Here is a 16278-nt window from a genome sequence, read left to right as displayed (position 1 = left end):
CTCTGCCCTGTCCCCTCACCACGCTGACTCCCCCCTCCCGCCCCAAGCGCTGGGCGGCACGCACCTTCAGCAACCAGACGCTCGTGCTGGACGAGACCACCACGTCGACGGGCAGCGCGGGCATGCGGCTGGTGGTGCGGCGCGGGGTGCTGCGCGACGGGGAGGGCTACGTCTTCACGCTCACGGTGCTGGGCCGCTCAGGCGAGGAGGAGGGCTGTGCCTCCATCCGCCTCTCCCCCAACCGGCCGCCGCTGGGTGGCTCCTGCCGCCTCTTCCCGCTGGACGGTGTGCGCGCCCTCACCACCAAGGTGCACTTCGAATGTGTGGGTGAGTGTGGTGGCCGGGCAGGGGGCGCTCGGGGGTGCCGCGGGGGCCCCCCCGGTGACGTTGTGGCCCACAGGTTGGCGTGACGTGGAGGACGCAGACGCCCCACTGCTGTACGCCCTGTGGCTACGGCGCTGTCGCCAAGGCCAGTGTGAGGAGTTCTGCGTCTACAAGGGCAGCCTGCCAGCCTACGGGGCGGTGCTGCCGCCCGGCTTCCCGCCGCGCTTTGCCGTGGGCCTGGCCGTGCTCGTGCAGGACCAGCTCGGCGCCGCTGTGGTTGCCCTCAACAGGTGAGCCTACGTGGCCAGCGGTGCAGAAGGGACTATGGTGCCCCGACGGCTCACCGCGGCCTCCACGCAGGTCCCTGGACATCACACCCCCTGAGCCCCCTGGCGGCCCTGTGGGCCTCACGCCCTGGCTGCACAGCCTAACGGAGAGCAAGCTGCCTGGGCTGCTGCGGCAAGCCGACCCCCAGCACGTCATCGAGTACTCGCTGGCCCTCGTCACTGTGCTCAATGAGGTCAGTGCAGCAGGCCTGGGTCTGCTGAGCAGAGGGGGCAGGCAGGGGGCCTCCCGACAAGAGAGCCTGCTGCAGAGCTATTCCCCGGCTCCTGGCAGGGGAACCCCGCGTTGTCACTGGGGCCATGGCTCCTGCCGTTGGCAGCCAGCATATGCAGGGTCCCCTTGTCAGTGTGCTCCCCGTGACACTGGCAGAGGGTACCAGAGGCATCTGATTGGCCCTCGAAGAGACAATCTTGGTTCTCCAGGCAGGGGAAGGGGACTCGGAGTGACCGAGCACACACTGACAGCCCCTCTCCACTCACCCCAATCCTGCAGTACGAACAGACCCCGGCAGCCGCGGCGGAGCCCACCCACGAGCGGCAGCTGCGTGCTCAGATGCGCAGGAACATCACAGAGACCCTGGTGTCCCTGCGAGTGGACACGGTTGACGACATCCAGCAGATTGCGGCCACGCTGGCCCAGTGCACGGTAGCCCCCGCGGCCCCCACCCAGCCCCTGTGCTGTCCTCAGCAGGCCGGAGAGGGCCTGACCAGGGCCCACAGGTGCACTGGGCACAGTGCTCTGTGAGCAGCCCAGAGCGTGAGAGCAGCCCCAGTGCAGAGGGCCCACCCTGGCCTCCCTCTGACCCCACCACAGCTGGGTGGTCTTGGGGTGGGGCGCTGTCCCTGGGGTTTAGCGCAGGCAGTGAGGCTGACCCGAGTCCTGGGGTGAGGGGAGCGAGGAGGGCTCCAGCTGGGTCCAGGGGCCAAGTTGAGACTCCATCAGCTCCTTAGCCCTGGCACCCGGCCCGCTCCTTGTCTTGTGGCAGCCTGGGTGGGTGAGGGCAGGGCCCAGGAACCAGGTTTAGGCTCCATCAGAGCCTCGGTGCCCACCCCGCTCCTTGTCCTGTGACAAACCCTGGTGGGCGCGTCTCCCAGCCCCGGAGAAGCCTGCCGTTAACAGAGGGTGGTGGGAGCCCTGGGGGCCGCTCAGCAGGGCACATCAGGGAGGCCGGGAGGGTAGCGAGGCTGTAGGGTGTGAGCGCCGGCTCCTGGCAGGTGTCCAGCAGGGAGCTGGTGTGCCAGCCCTGCCTGAAGAAGACGCTGCACAAGCTGGAGGCCATGATGCGTGTTCTGCAGGCCGAGACCACTGAGGGCACCGAGACACCCACCGCCATCGCTGACAGCATCCTCAACATCACGGGTGTGCATTCCAGCTCCTGCCTCAGCGCCCTCCAGGGACCCCCAAGGCCCGCCCAAGTCCCCTCACCCCCTAGATAATCCCCCGGCCTTCCCCGCACCTTTCTCCTCGGCTCCTTTTAAGCTCTCACTGCCGCTGGGTCTCTGCAGGCGACCTCATCCACCTGGCCAGTGTGGACGTGCAGAGCCCACCGCCGGGGGAGCCGGGTGTGCTGGGGGCGGCGCGGCCTGCGCTGCTGGTGGCCTCCCGGGCTTACAACCTGTCCTCGGCACTCATGCGCATCCTCATGCGTTCCCGCGTGCTCAACGAGGAGCCCCTGACGCTGGCCGGTGAGGAGATCGTGGCCCAGGGCAAGCGCTCGGACCCACTGAGTCTGCTGTGCGCGGGCCACTCTGCAGGCCCCGACTGCCACTTCTTCATCCCCGCCGCCTTCAGTGGGGTGCTGGCCGGCCGCAGCGACGTAGTGCAGCTCATCCTCCTCGTCGACTCCAACCCCTTCCCCTTCGGCTACATCAGCAACTATACCGTGTCCACCAAGGTAGCCTCCATGGCCTTCCAGACCCAAGCCGGCGCCCAGATCCCCATTGAGCGGCTGGCCTCCGAGCGTGCCATCACTGTCACGGTGCCCAGCAACACCGGCCTGGTCGGCCCAGGCCACAGTGTGCCCGCCGCTGCCACTGCCATCATCCCGCCACAGGCCTCGGTCAGCGCCGAGGTTGCCCCGGAGAGCAGCAACCCTGCGGCCAGGCTGCACCTGCAGCTCACGTTCACAGTGCTCGACGGTGGGTGTGGGGTGAGGCACGGGGGAGGGGTGTGCAGGGCAAGGAGAGTGGGAACAGCGCAGAGGCAGGTGGGCTCCTGCGGCCCCTGCCCGGGCCCCGGGTTGCATGATGGGAAGGGCTCAGGAGCCCCCAGGCAGCTCCCGGGCGGGCTTCCAACCCCGCCGTCTGGGTGCCCCCAGAGAGCTATCTATTGGAGGAGCCTGAACCCTACCTGGCCGTGTACCTGCACGTGGCGGCCCAGCCCAATGAGCACAACTGCTCGGCCAGCCGGCGGATCAGTCTGCAGGCACTGGCGGGCGAGGACCACAGGCCCTATACCTTCTTCATCGCCCCGGGGTGAGCTGAGTTCTGGGACGTGAGGCTGCCCATGGGCATGACGTGGAGGAGACTGGGGCGCGGGGTGGGTGCGTGCTGCTGTTAGAGGGCTGTGGGCGGTACCATGAGTGGGCCCGGTGGGATCCGGCCATGACACTTCCCACTCTCCCAGGACCGGAGAGCCGGGCGGGAGTTACCACCTGAACCTGACCAGCCACTTCCGCTGGTCGGCACTAGAGGTGTCTGTGGCCGTGTACACGTCGCTGTGCCAGTACTTCAGCGAGGAGGACATGGCGTGGCGCACGGAGGGCATCGTGGCTCTGGAGGAGACCTCGCCCAGCCAGGCCGTCTGCCTCACCCGCCACCTCACCGCCTTCGGTGCCAGCCTCCTCGTGCCCCCCAGCCGCGTCAGCTTCGTCTTCCCTGTGAGTGGCACCCGCTGTGCTCCCAGCCTCCTGCGTGGGGCGGGGGGCCTGGGGGAGTCCAGCCTGACGCTCTGCAACCCCCTCAGGAGCCGGCCGCGGGCATGAACTACGTGGTCCTGCTGACGTGTGCCGTGTGTCTGGTGACCTACGCGGCCATGGCTGCGGTCTTGCGGAAGCTAGACCAGCTGGACACGCGCCGGGTCCGTGTTATCCCGTTCTGCGGGAAGGCCGGCCGCTTCAAGTACGAGATCCTAGTCAAGACCGGCTGGGGCCGAGGCTCAGGTGAGCGGTGGGCCGAGGCTCAGGGGAGCGGTGGGCCGAGGCTCAGGTGAGGGGTGGGCCGAGGCTCAGGGGAGTGGTGGGCCAAGGCTCAGGTGAGGGGTGGGCCGAGGCTCAGGGGAGCGGTGGGCCGAGGCTCAGGTGAGCGGTGGGCCGAGGCTCAGGTGAGGGGTGGGCCCAGGCTCAGGTGAGGGGTGGGCCGAGGCTCAGGGGAGCGGTGGGCCGAGGCTCAGGTGAGGGGTGGGCCGAGGCTCAGGGGAGCGGCGGTTGTCATTTGGGGAGCCACCCCCGATGATGACAACGATGGTGATGTGACGTGAAACGTGCCAAGCGCTCATGCTGTTTGCGTGTTAGTCCTTGTAACAACCTCGTAACATACCTCCTCACCACGTACATGCTGTTGCTGCTCCTGAGAACGGACAGCGCCGAGCTTGGTGGCCTCAGTGACGGCAGGTGCCTCGCTGTGTGCAGGTGTGCCGGCCGAGAGACTGACTCTGTGGGGCAAAATCAAGCAGAGTGAGCTTGCTAACCAACAGGGAAGTTGGGGTGCCCCGCGACCTTTAAAAATTGCTTTCAAAGGATTCAGGACTCTGTCGATTACCAGTGTACAGAGAGGTGAACACAGTTCAGTTACGGGTATTTACTCAGTACACTGACTTTGAACACTAGAGGCATTTCGTGAAAAGTGTAGTGAGAGAAGTTTGAACGGAGCTTACTGTCTTCTCACGTGACTCCCAACAAGGAGCAGGCTCTCTTCTGGGCCCCAGCGAACCGCCACGTTCTTTTCTAAGTTTGTATCCTTTGCACTTTCTGTGCAGTGAAATGTCTGCAAGAGTTCTGTAAGGTGAAGGAAGTTCTTTGCTGGTGTCATTTTCCCTGGGACGTCTTCATCCTTTCTGTCACATTGCTTTCCTCTTCGTGTGAATGAACCCCCTCTGCTAGGTTCCTCTGGCTGCACGTCTCGGGTGTTGGACGGCAGCAGCGTCCCCCTGGACGGCGGTTTCTCCTCTGAGCCCCACTCGTGTTCCATCTGGGTTGCTCTCCCGCATTGCCACTTGTTGTTTCTTTGCTGCCCTTTCATCCCCCTTGGTCAGTTCCTCTCCCAGTGACCCATCTAAGACACCCAGTGGGTTTGTCTGGGGAGACGAGGAGGCTGCACTACGACACATTTTGCTGTCTGTGCGTGAGCGGGGGAGAGTGCACAGTGACCAGTCACAACAGACTGAAAGGAGCGAGGTGATTGGCCACTGACTATGACATGCATTTGTTACTTGCATCGCCATTGGTGGACTGGAGAGTGGATGGCCAAGTTTGTACTTTGTGCAGTTCCTCACAGTTAGCAAACTGTGGTGCTGGGATTTGCGCCGTGCTGTGGGGCTGGCATTTGTGTAACCAGCATGCGTGTCAGAGCTGCAAGAGCAAGGGCTGCCTGTGCTTGTTGACTGACTGAAGGTTGACAGATGAAGCGATCTGCCTGCGGTCCCCCATGTTGGGGCAGCAAACCCAGAGCCCTGTCCCCTTCCACCCACCATCCAGGCACCACAGCACACGTGGGCATCATGCTGTATGGGGTGGACAGCCGCAGCGGCCACCGGCACCTGGACGGGGATGGGGCCTTCCACCGCAACAGCTTGGACATCTTCCAGATTGCCACGCCCCACAGCCTGGGCAGCCTGTGGAAGATCCGCGTGTGGCATGACAACAAAGGTCGGGGCGCCACACCACCCGGCCCTGCGCCCCACCCCCGCAGGGCTCAGCCCCGGCCCTGACTACCCCTGCCTGTCCCCGCAGGGCTCAGCCCCGGCCCTGACTACCCCTGCCTGTCCCCGCAGGGCTCAGCCCCGCCTGGTTCCTACAGCACATCATTGTCCGGGACTTGCAGAGCGCCCGCAGCACCTTCTTCCTGGTCAATGACTGGCTGTCGGTGGAGACGGAGGCCAATGGGGGCCTGGTGGAGAAGGAGGTGCTGGCGGCAAGTAGGGCTCCCCCTCCCGCCTGCCCGGGCTGGGTGAGGGTGGGCGCCCTGTACGGCCTCCTGCAGCCCCTCCCACTTCCAGGCGACGCGGCCCTGCGGCGGTTCCGGCGCCTTCTGGTGGCCGAGCTGCAGCGTGGCTTCTTCGACAAGCACATCTGGCTCTCGCTGTGGGACCGGCCGCCACGCAGCCGCTTCACTCGCGTCCAGCGGGCCACCTGCTGCGTCCTCCTGCTCTGCCTCTTCCTGGGTGCCAATGCAGTGTGGTACGGGGTCGTGGGAGATGCTGCCCACAGGTGGGTGCCTCCGAGGTCAGCAAGACCTCCCCTGCCCACCTCCCTCCCGCCCCCCCAGCTCCCTCCCACCCCCCAGCCTCACACGGTGCCCACTCTCTCCCCTCCCCCACCACCTCCCCCAGCGCACAACTCGTGTCCAGTGTGATCCCGCTGAGCGTCGACACGCTCGCTGTCGGGCTGGTGTCCAGCGTGGTCGTCTACCCCGTCTACCTGGGCATCCTGTTTCTCTTCCGGATGTCCCGGAGCCAGGTGGGCCGGGGCCGTGGGCCGTGGATGAAGTGGTGTCGGGGCTGTGCCATCTTCTAGGACAGAACCAAACCGAGTCAGGGAACCACAGACAAGATCAACAAAAGTGATAAAGCTTTAGCTAGACAGACAAGAGAAAAAAGGGAAAGACACAAATTTCTACAATTAGGAATGAAGGCGGCATCAATACTAACCTTACAGAAACAAAAAGGAGTGTCGGGGACTGCTGTGAGCAACTGTATGCCAACAAGTTAGAGACCTAAACAGAAACGGACAAGTTTCTTGAAAGACACGAACTGTTAGAACTGACTCAGGAGCAGTAGGTCATCTGAGCGGCGCTGTAACCAGAAAAGAAGTGCCCCAGAAATGCAGCTCCCCGCAGGCACACCTAGGCTAGGGGGCTTCACAACTGAATTCTGCCAAGCATTTGAAGAAAAGTTAATACCAATCCTTCACAAACTTTACCCAAAAACAGAAGAGGAGGGAACATTTCCCCACTCGCTGTCTGGGGCCAGCATTGCCTGATAACCAAAACCAGACAGAGACATCGCAAGGAAGGGAAACCACAGACCCATTTCCCTCCTGAATACAGACACACAACCCTCAACAGAAAACTAGTAAACCAAATCCAGCAACGTACAGGAAGGGTCGTACACCACGACCAAGTGGCTTTACGCCAGGCAGGCATCACAGCACACATTGGCCATGCGTGGCTGATCGTGTTAAGTAGAATGAACAAGTACGTTCCTAGGTTGCCCAGGAGCCCTGGTGGCGCAGTGGTTAAGAGCTCGGCTGCTAACCAAAAGGTCGGCAGTTGAAATCCACCAGCCGCTCCTTGGAAACTCTATGAGGCAGTTCTACTCTGTCCTACAGGGTTGCTATGAGTTGGAATCAACTCAACAGCAATGGCAAAACCACATTTGGGTGTTCAATATCCACATGTAGCTAGTGGCTACTGTATTGGGCAGCGCAAATAAAGAGCATGCCCATCATTCCAGAACATTCTCATGGACAGTGCTGGTTTAGACCCTGTCTGCTCAGTTGCTTCGCAGGCCTCCCAGAGCCACCTCATCTACCTGCAGGTGGCCGGGGGCCCGAGCCCCACCCCCACTGGGCAACAGGTGTTGGACATCGACAGCTACCTGGACTCGTCTGTGCTGGACAGCTCCTTCCTCACCTTCTCAGGGCTCCGTGCTGAGGTGACGGCTTGACTGGGGCCCAGGGAACCCTGGGCTGGGTGGGTCCTGCTGCCTCTGGACAGCCCAGAGTCTGAGGCCCTCTTTGTATTTCTGAACAGGTCTTTGCTGAACAAATGAGAAATGACTTATTTCTGGATGATTCTAAAAGGTGGGGCCCTAGGGAATATGTGCACTTTGCTGTGGGCTGTGGGGTCCGGGCTGCGTGGACCCTCCTAGTGGTGGCCGGGTCTTGGGTCTCGTCACACGGTCCCAGGACACACGTCTGTCCATGATGGGACTCGGGTCTGTGCGCATGCAGGCCTGTGCCCCAGGCCCCCTCGCTGACCTTTGTCCCTTTCCAGCCTGGTGTGCTGGCCATCCAGTGAGGGCTCGCTCAGCTGGCCAGACCTACTCAGCGACCCAGCCATCATGGGCAGCACCCTGCAACGGCTGGCTCGGGGCCTGCCAGGCCGCATGCTGGGCCTGGAGGAGGACGGGCTCTCCCTGGTCAGCCCCTCCTCACCCGCCAAATACTTCTCGGCTTCAGGTGAGCAGGGTAGGGGAGGTGGGGTGGTGGCTGCACTGACGGGCTCCCCACTGAGGCCGACCCCCCACCAACTGCTCCCTCCAGATGAAGACCTGATCCGCCAGATCCTGGCAGAAGGAGCCAGCAGCCTGGCGCCCACCCAGGACACCCAGGTGGACACGGACCTGCTCGCCAGCCTGTGAGTGCCTGGCCCTGGTGGGGGACAGGGAGGTGGGGCTCCTGGTGTCGCCATGCACGGCGAACCCTGCTTTGGCCTGGCTCTCCCAACTCTGTCCTGTGTGCTGGCTGGGGCCAGGTCACAGCCTTGCTGAGCCTCTGGCCCCTCATCTGGGGAAAGGACAACACCGGCCTCTGCCCTTCAGAGAGTAGTGAGTGCGCAGGGTGTGCGAGGCTGAGGCCTCACAAGGTCCACCCGTGCTGTGGCACGCTTCAGGACACCGTTTCTCTTCGTGGCTGGGTAGCATCCCGCTGTGTCCCTGCATAGACCACGTTCTGTGTATCCATCACCTGTCGATGGACATCTTAGTTGTTCCCACCTTTTGGCTCTTGTGGAAGGTGTTGTGGTGAATACTGGTGTGCAGGTCTCTGTCTGCATTTCCACCTTCGCTTCTTCTGGGTACGTTCCTAGCGTTGGGATTGCTGGGTCCTGGGATGGTTCTTTGTTCAACTTTTTGAGGAACCACCAAACTGTTTTTCCACCGTGACTGTCCCTCGTGAATTTATATTCCCATTAGCAGCGGATGAGGGTATCTGGGTTCCTTCTTGACTCCTCTTTTCGTATTATTTCTCATGCAAGCTCCCCACAGATCTGTCCACTCCTTCCAGAACGATCCACAATGCTGCTTCTGTCTGCCTGCACCTCTGCACTTTCCAACCACAAGTCATCCCTGGCCTGGACTATTTCGGGGCCCTTGGGGTCTCGGCTCCACTCCTCTACATTCTCTGCCAACACGAGAGAGCCTGTTCCCTGCTGTGAGACAGGTCGCGTTGCTGCTTACCAGGACTCTGGTTATCTATTGCTGCAAACCAGAGAGCACCCCCAAACTCAACAATCAGGTGCCGGGAGGCCTCTGTTCCTCCCCACGTGGCCTCTCCACAGCGCTGCTTGAGTGTCCTCGCAATGTGGCACCTGGCATCCCCCAGACTGAGTGACCCAAGAGAGCAAGGCAGAGGCCGCATGGCCTTTTATGACCCAGCCTCATTAGTCACACGCCATCATTTCTGCAGCGTCCTCTTGGCAACTGTGGTGTTGTTAGCTGCCATCAAGTTGGCCCCCAGCTCATGGTAACTCCACGCACAATGGAACAAAATGTGGTGCCGTCCCAGGATGGGTTGCAGACCAGACCGTTGTGATCCGTAGGGTTTTCATGGGCTGGTTTTTAGAAGTAGGTCACCAGGCCTCTCTTTCTAGTCTGTCTGACTCTAGAAGCTCTGCTGAAACCTGTTCAGCATCCTAGCAACACACAGGCCTCCACTGACAGACGGGTGGTGGCTGCACATGAGGTGTCCTGTCTGGGAACTGAACCTGGGTTTCCTGCGTGGAAGGCGAGAAGTCTACAGTTGAACCATGCTGCCCCCATAAATAATTTCTCGTATTTTTATAGTAGAAAAGTCCGTTTCAAGAGAGAAACGTGTGTCCCTCACATACATCTGGTGCTTTCTCTGCTCCCGTCTCAGCGTAGAGCCTCTTACCGTCTAGGAGACACTCAGCCCAGATGGGCACGCGGATGGGCTCGGGCTGCTCTCTCCAGGTGCCAGCAGGGATGCCCCGCAAGCGCTTCCTCCGTGGCGTGGCATGGCCCTCTCTTTCCTCTTCCCCTTCCTGTGCTGTTGTCGCTTCCTTTCCTCCTTTCTCACTCTCGTTTCCTCTCGCTCCTGCAGCTTCTCCTCCTCTGTAGCGTAGCAGCTCTGGAATTGGGACGGTCAGGGTGGCACAAAGGGTTGCAAAGATGCCTTGGACCCGTGACGACACCTTCTGAGCAGCTCTCTGGGTCCCCCGGAACCCTGTACTGTTGGAGTTTGAGAGACGTACAAAAGTTACTTTGATCTCAGTCTACGGAATTGCACGGAGCACGATGCACTTGTGTAGAATGTGTGTATGTGGGGGCGGGGCGGGGGCTGAGGCATGGAAGGTTCTAGACACTGTGTGGACAGTGCCTTGGCTGCTGGGGGGGCAGCAGGGCACAGTGGCTGGGCAGTGAGAGGCAGTGGCTGCCCATCTCCTGGGACAAGGACCCAAGGGGTGGCCAGGCAGGAGAAGGGTATGAACGGGTCGCAGATGCAGGATGTGGCGGCCAGCACCAGCAGGAAGTGAGCGGGGAGAGTAGCAGAAGCGAACACGGCTTTCCCCAAGCCACCGGGTGGCCACGTGCCCTGCATTTCCAGCCCCACACCCACCCTGGTCTGAGGTGGAGCCTGCCCTCCCTGGGTCCCAGGAAGGAGTAGGCGGTGGTGACGCTCACCCCACTGAGGGCAGAGTAGTCACAGCCCCCCCGTGCGCAGGTCCAGTGCTCCTGGAGAGAGGACCGAGGCACCGATGCTGCACAGACGCGAGGATAAAGGACCACCTGCCCCGGGCCTGGGGTGGGATGAGCCCTCCTCGGCCAAGCTCTGCTGCACAGGTAGGCCCTTGGGTCAGACGCGCCTGCACACCCCTTGCCTCTGGCCGCCGGTCATAGGCTGTCTCCCTTCCAGGCCTGGTGGAGGGTCCGCGGAAGCGCCTGCTGCCGGCTTGGTGCGCCCGCCTGGCCCACGGGCTTAGCCTGCTCCTGGTGGCGCTGTCTGTGGGCCTCTCGGGCTGGGTTGGTGCTGGCTTCCCCCCCAGCGTCAGCGTCATGTGGCTGCTGTCCAGCAGCTCCAGCCTCCTTGCTTCGTTCCTGGGCTGGGAACCACTCAAGGTGAGTGGGCTGGGGGCCTCAGCCCCTCCAACACCCCCCTGCACTGGCCCTCTGATGCCCCCCAGTGCCGGCCCTCGGATGCCCCCCACACCGGCCCCGCCAGAGGTCCCCCCACACCGACCTCCCAAGGTCCCCCCCGCGCCAGCCTCCCAAGGTCCCCCCCACACTGACCCTCCGACGCCCCCCTGCGCCAGTCCCCCGAGGTCCCCCCGCGCCGACCTTCCGATGCCCCCCTGCGCCGGCCCCCCCTGATGCCGCCCCCCCAGGTCCTGCTGGAGGCCCTGTACTTCTCGCTGGTGGCCAAGCGGCTGCACCCCGACGAGGACGACACGCTGGTGGAGAGCCCAGCCGTGACGCCCGTGAGCGAGCGTGTGCCCCGCGTTCGGCCCCCGCACGGCTTTGCACTCTTCCTGGCCAAGGAGGAGGCCCGCAAGGTCAAGAGGCTGCACCGGGTGCTGCAGGTGAGCCCGGCCGCTGCTGCCCGGCCTCCCTGCCGGTGCCCGCCCACCCACGCCCACAGCTGCCTGTCGGTCCCCTTTCCGGAAACCCTGCATGCCCCTTTTCTGACCACAGAGGGCCCTTCGGTGGGTGTCCGAGGTCCTAGTCCTGGTCCAGGTCCCCTCATCACAATGCCTGTACCCGTGTGCCTCCAGGCAGAGAAACTGAGTGTCTGTGTTGCCCTCCTTCATCTCAGAGCCCTGGCCACGGGCAGTCTGTTGCCGGCCATCCCAGGAAGACCTGGCCTGTGACGGTGGGACAGCTGGGTGGGTCTGGGGGCACCGCAGGTCCCTGTGGGCTGAGGACAGGCCCCTGCTTCCCCAGAACCTCCTGGTGTACATGCTTTTCCTGCTGGTGACGCTGCTGGCCAACTACGGGGACGCCTCGTGCCACGGCCATGCCTACCGCCTGCAGAGCGCCATCAAGCAGGAGCTGGACAGCCAAGCCTTCCTGGCCATCACCCGGTACAAGGCCCTGCCCACCGTGGCCTGCCTCTGTGTGGCCCTGGGCTCTCAGCCCAGCAGCTCTGCCCCAGGGGACACTGGGCAGTGTCTGGGGACATCACTGGTTGTCAGGACGGGGTGGGGGCTGCTGGCAGTGAGTGGTGGAGGCCTGGGATGCAGCCCCACCAGAGACCAAGCCGGCCCAATTGTCGGGGTCGAGGGAGGAGCCCGGCGCACCTCATCCCCTCCAGCAGTGGCACCCACCTTCCTTGTGCATGGGGCCTCCGAGCCCTGGTTGGGCCTGGGAGCTGCAGGTAAGAGCGGTGACGGTCTTGTCCTGGCAGTTCGGACGAGTTCTGGCCATGGATGTCCCACGTGCTCCTCCCCTACATCCATGGGAACCAGTCCAGCCCCGAGCTGGGGCCCCCGCGGCTGCGGCAGGTGCGGCTGCAGGAAGGTGAGCAGGGGGTGCGCCCGGCGCCTCTCCTGGGCTGTAAGTCAGTTCTGCCCCAGCCCGTGACCCTGGCCCGCTCTCTGCCGCGGTTTTCTTGCCTGCAAGGTAGAGATAATGACGTCACCTGATTGGTTGCTAGATGGGTTATGGGAGCTTGAGAGTGAGCGGGGCACAGCTCAGGCTCTGGAGAACCCTGCCCGCATGACCTTCTCGTTTCAGCTCCCTGCCCAGAGCCCCCAGGCTCAGGCACCCGCCCCTGCTCAGCCACAGGGGACTTCAGCACCAGTGACTACGGTGTTGGCTGGGAGCACGCTGCCCGCAACAGCTCCGGGACGTGGGCCTACTCGGCACCCGACCTGTTAGGGTGAGCAGCACAGTGACGCCCCACCCCCTGGAGAGGGGAGGAGGGTGCCCCAGCAGCATGTCTCCAACACTGACCCCCTGCAGAGTCTGGCACTGGGGTGCCTGCGCCGTGTACGACAGCGGGGGCTACATGCAGGAGCTGGGGCTGAACCTGGAGGAGAGCCGTGCACAACTGGACTTCCTGCAGCGGCACGGCTGGGTGGACAACAGGTGGGGCTGCCCCCAGCACTCCCACAGGTCTCTCCGCCCACACACGCCTCAGACCATGGCTCCCGTTCCCACCCCTGCAGACTCAAGTCAACCCAGCACCCTCCTCTCTCCTCTTCATCTCCAGAATTAGCTCCCCGCCCACCACCAGGCACCCTCCCCCGACCTCTGCTCCCCGAGTTCACCCACTCATCGGAATGTAGCCTCCATCCAGGGTCTCCTCCCTGGTGAATCTCCTCCCCTCACTCCCTCCCGCAGGAGCCGCGCCGTGTTTGTGGAGCTCATGCGCTACAGCCCGGCCGTGGGGCTGCACGCCGCCGTCACACTGCGCCTCGAGTTCCCTGGGGCCGGCCAGGCAGTGGCCTCCCTCAGCGTCCGTCCCTTCACCCTGCAGCGCCTTAGCACAGGCCTGTCTCTGCAGCTGCTCACCTCGGTGAGCCTCGCCCTGTCCTGGAGGCTCTGCCCCTCAGGAAAGAACCGCCCCCCCCCACCACCACCCGTCCCTCCGTGGCCATACTGAGCCCCATCTGTCCGCCTGCAGGTGAGCCTTCTACTGTTCGCACTGCACTTCTTGGCGGCCGAGGCCCGGGCGTGGAGGAGAGAGGGGCGCAGGCGCGTGGTGAGGCCTGGGGCCTGGGTGCGAGGGCTGCTGGCTGTGCTGGCGGCCGCCGCGGCGCTCGTGCGCCTGGCCCAGCTGGGTGCTGCTGACCGCCAGTGGGCCCGCTTCGTGGGTGGTCGCCTGCGCCACTTCATCAGCTTTGAGCAGGTGGCACAGCTGAGCACTGTGGCCCGCGGCCTGGCCGCATCGCTGCTCTTCGTGCTCCTGGTCAAGGTGAGCTGGGTGGGGATGGGGGCAGCGCGTGCCTGCCCACGCCCCAGGCTGACCCTCTGCCCGCCCGCAGGCTGCCCAGCAGCTGCGCTTCGTGCGCCAGTGGTCGGTTTTTGGCAAGACGCTGTGCCGGGCCCTGCCAGAGCTCGTGGGTGCAGTCGTGGCCCTGGTGGTGCTCGCCGTGGCCTACACCCAGCTGGCCGTTCTGGTGGGTGCCGGGTGCTGCCTAGGGGGTGGCGGGTGGTGTGCAGGCCAGCCCTCACTCAGGCCTTCCCTGCAGCTGGTCTCCTCCGGCGCAGAAACACTGCGCAGTGCTGCCCGGGCCCCGCTGGTGCTGTGCCCCATGGTGGGGGGCCCCGCCCTGTGCCTGGCCGAGCCTTGGCGCCTGCCGCCGCTGCTGTGCACGGGGCTCTGGGCGCTGCGTCTGTGGGGTGCCCTGCGGCTGGGTGCCATCCTTCTACGCTGGCACTACCACGCCCTGCACGGTGAGCTCTACCGGCCGGCCTGGGAGCCGCAAGACTACGAGATGGTGGAGCTGTTCGTGCGCCGGCTGCGCCTCTGGATGGGCTTTAGTAAGGTCAAGGAGGTGGGTACGGCCCAGGGGGGGAGAGGGACGCGCCCTGGGCCCCGGCGAGCCCAGGGTGCAGCCGGACTGACCGAGCCCCTGTGCCGCCCCCAGTTCCGCCACAAAGTCCGCTTCGAGGGCATGGAGCCACTGCCCTCACGCTCGTCCAGGGACTCCAAGTCATCCCCTGATGCGCCCCCGCCCAGCGCTGGCTCAGATGCCTCGCGCCCCTCCACCTCCTCCAGCCAGCTGGACGTGGGCCTGGTCCGGCCGGGGCTGCGGGGGGAGCCCGAGCCCTCCCGCCTGCATGCCGTCTTCGAGGCCCTTCTGGCCCAGTTTGACCGACTCAACCAGGCCACCGAGGACGTGTACCAGCTGGAGCGGCGGCTGCAGGGCCTACGCGGCCGCAGGGGCAACAGGCCCCCCGCTTCACCTCCTCCTGGCCCCCGGCCAGCTCTGCCCGGCCGCCTGGCCCGGGCCAGCCGAGGCATTGGCCTGGCCACAGGCCCCAGCAAAGTGTCCCTGTGGGCCAAGAACAAGGTGCGCCCCAGCAGCACTTAGCAGGGCCTGCCTGCCCAGGCCCTGGAGGACACCGCTCAGTATTACCTTCTGCTGCCTTCAAGGCTCCGGGCCAGGCAGAAGCCGCTGCATGCAGGTCCCACAGAGAGAAGCTAGAGCTTGTCTGTGGGCGTCAGCACTTTAACGCGGCTGCACAGGCAGCCAGGACCAGGGTCCCCTCCCCACACTGCGGGAGGACACAGCAGTATTGGACCAAGTAAGCGCCCAGCCTCTGGGCGCCGACTTACTCCCAGTCCTCAGGTACAGGTGCAGCGGGCTGTGCCCGGCCCGGCGATGGCTCCCCTGCACCCCCTTCTCCTCCCCTAAGTTATTGCCCTCCTGCCCCGCTGCGCGCTCGCCAACCTCCGTTTGCCGGCGGTAATTTATATGGGGTGGCTGTGTATTTTTGTACGTGGCTATTTCACTCGGGCTGAGGCCCGCGGTTGCCCGTGTTGCAGCGGGAGCCGACCGCAGCGCCATCTCCCCCTCGGTACCTGCCCACGCAGGGCTGGCCTCGGCAGGTGTAGGCGGGCGCCGGGGACGTGACGCTGCTTCTAGGATCCGAGTCGGGCCCTGGGCAGGTGCTGGGATGTTGGCCGGAGGGGGACAGCTGCTCCATCACGGCGACTTTGTCCCCACTGGCACGAGGATGCAAGGAAGGCCGTGACCCAGGCCTGCTGGCGTTGGTGTGTCCCGAAGCAGGACGAGGACGCGGTGGGAGGGTCCGCGAGCGGGAAAGGCCTGCCCCGGGGCCGGCTCCCGGGGAGCAAGGCGACAGTGCACGCGAGAACGTGTTGGGGCCCCTCCTCGGAGCTGCTACGCCTGTGCCAGAACCTCGTGCCACCTCTGTGGGCACGGCCGCAGCTACAGCCTTGACCCCCATCCCCCCACAAAACAGACAAAGTCAAATAAATGATTTGGCTGACTGCTACCTGTGTGTCCGTCTGTCTGAGTACAGGGCAGGTGGGCACAGCGGGCTGCATGGCTCCTTTATTTCATTCACACACGATAAGCATCTGGGCCATGTGGGGGCGGGAGACTCAAGTGGCCATAAGGCACCCAGGGTGGCCCGTAAGGTGTCTCATCAGCCCTGACAGGACCAGGCGTCCGCCCCAGTATCACACAAATTCCGTGAAGTCATCCACTGAGGAGATGAGGCGCTTCCTCTGGCCGGTCTCATAGGCGGGTGTGGGCTCGGCTGGGGCCTTGCCGTGCGCCGGAGGGTGCACGTGCACCAGGGGCAGGCTGGGGTTCAGGTAATGGGCTTCCTCCCGGATCTGGAGGCACAGGGGTCGACAGGAGCCCAGACAGCACAGGTCCCCGTGGCCTAAGACACTGCTGACGCACCGACCGGGCACCACCCGCCCCAGGAAACCAGCAGGCCCAGGCTCGTGGGCCC

At 64.2% G+C, this 16278-nt stretch overlaps 2 protein-coding genes across 2 annotated transcripts in view; one reads left to right on the top strand and one right to left on the bottom strand.

The window, feature by feature from the left end:
- Positions 1 to 14882, top strand: part of PKD1 (polycystin 1, transient receptor potential channel interacting) — a 29601-nt gene extending 14719 nt beyond the window's left edge. The window contains exons 18-46 of the mRNA XM_012554585.1: positions 48 to 327; positions 401 to 614; positions 685 to 844; positions 1162 to 1314; positions 1884 to 2028; positions 2175 to 2807; positions 2987 to 3143; positions 3295 to 3547; positions 3634 to 3829; positions 5363 to 5533; positions 5659 to 5802; positions 5884 to 6094; positions 6217 to 6343; positions 7423 to 7539; positions 7638 to 7687; positions 7881 to 8065; positions 8150 to 8243; positions 10568 to 10686; positions 10760 to 10962; positions 11229 to 11423; positions 11785 to 11924; positions 12248 to 12360; positions 12577 to 12721; positions 12805 to 12930; positions 13186 to 13360; positions 13469 to 13759; positions 13830 to 13964; positions 14037 to 14342; positions 14436 to 14882. Of these exons, the coding sequence (XP_012410039.1) occupies positions 48 to 327; positions 401 to 614; positions 685 to 844; positions 1162 to 1314; positions 1884 to 2028; positions 2175 to 2807; positions 2987 to 3143; positions 3295 to 3547; positions 3634 to 3829; positions 5363 to 5533; positions 5659 to 5802; positions 5884 to 6094; positions 6217 to 6343; positions 7423 to 7539; positions 7638 to 7687; positions 7881 to 8065; positions 8150 to 8243; positions 10568 to 10686; positions 10760 to 10962; positions 11229 to 11423; positions 11785 to 11924; positions 12248 to 12360; positions 12577 to 12721; positions 12805 to 12930; positions 13186 to 13360; positions 13469 to 13759; positions 13830 to 13964; positions 14037 to 14342; positions 14436 to 14882 (5685 nt within the window). The remainder of the gene's footprint in view (positions 1 to 47; positions 328 to 400; positions 615 to 684; positions 845 to 1161; positions 1315 to 1883; positions 2029 to 2174; positions 2808 to 2986; positions 3144 to 3294; positions 3548 to 3633; positions 3830 to 5362; positions 5534 to 5658; positions 5803 to 5883; positions 6095 to 6216; positions 6344 to 7422; positions 7540 to 7637; positions 7688 to 7880; positions 8066 to 8149; positions 8244 to 10567; positions 10687 to 10759; positions 10963 to 11228; positions 11424 to 11784; positions 11925 to 12247; positions 12361 to 12576; positions 12722 to 12804; positions 12931 to 13185; positions 13361 to 13468; positions 13760 to 13829; positions 13965 to 14036; positions 14343 to 14435) is intronic.
- A 949-nt stretch (positions 14883 to 15831) lies between these two features.
- TSC2 (TSC complex subunit 2) overlaps positions 15832 to 16278 on the bottom strand; it is a 33920-nt gene continuing 33473 nt past the window's right edge. Inside the window, exon 42 of the mRNA XM_004373173.2 lies at positions 15832 to 16161. Within this exon, the coding sequence (XP_004373230.1) occupies positions 15998 to 16161 (164 nt within the window). The 3' untranslated portion in view covers positions 15832 to 15997. The remainder of the gene's footprint in view (positions 16162 to 16278) is intronic.

Source organism: Trichechus manatus, unplaced genomic scaffold, assembly GCF_000243295.1.
Source record: "Trichechus manatus latirostris isolate Lorelei unplaced genomic scaffold, TriManLat1.0 scaffold00024, whole genome shotgun sequence".
Classification (NCBI taxonomy): domain Eukaryota; kingdom Metazoa; phylum Chordata; class Mammalia; order Sirenia; family Trichechidae; genus Trichechus; species Trichechus manatus.
This window is presented reverse-complemented; position numbering and strand designations above follow the sequence as displayed.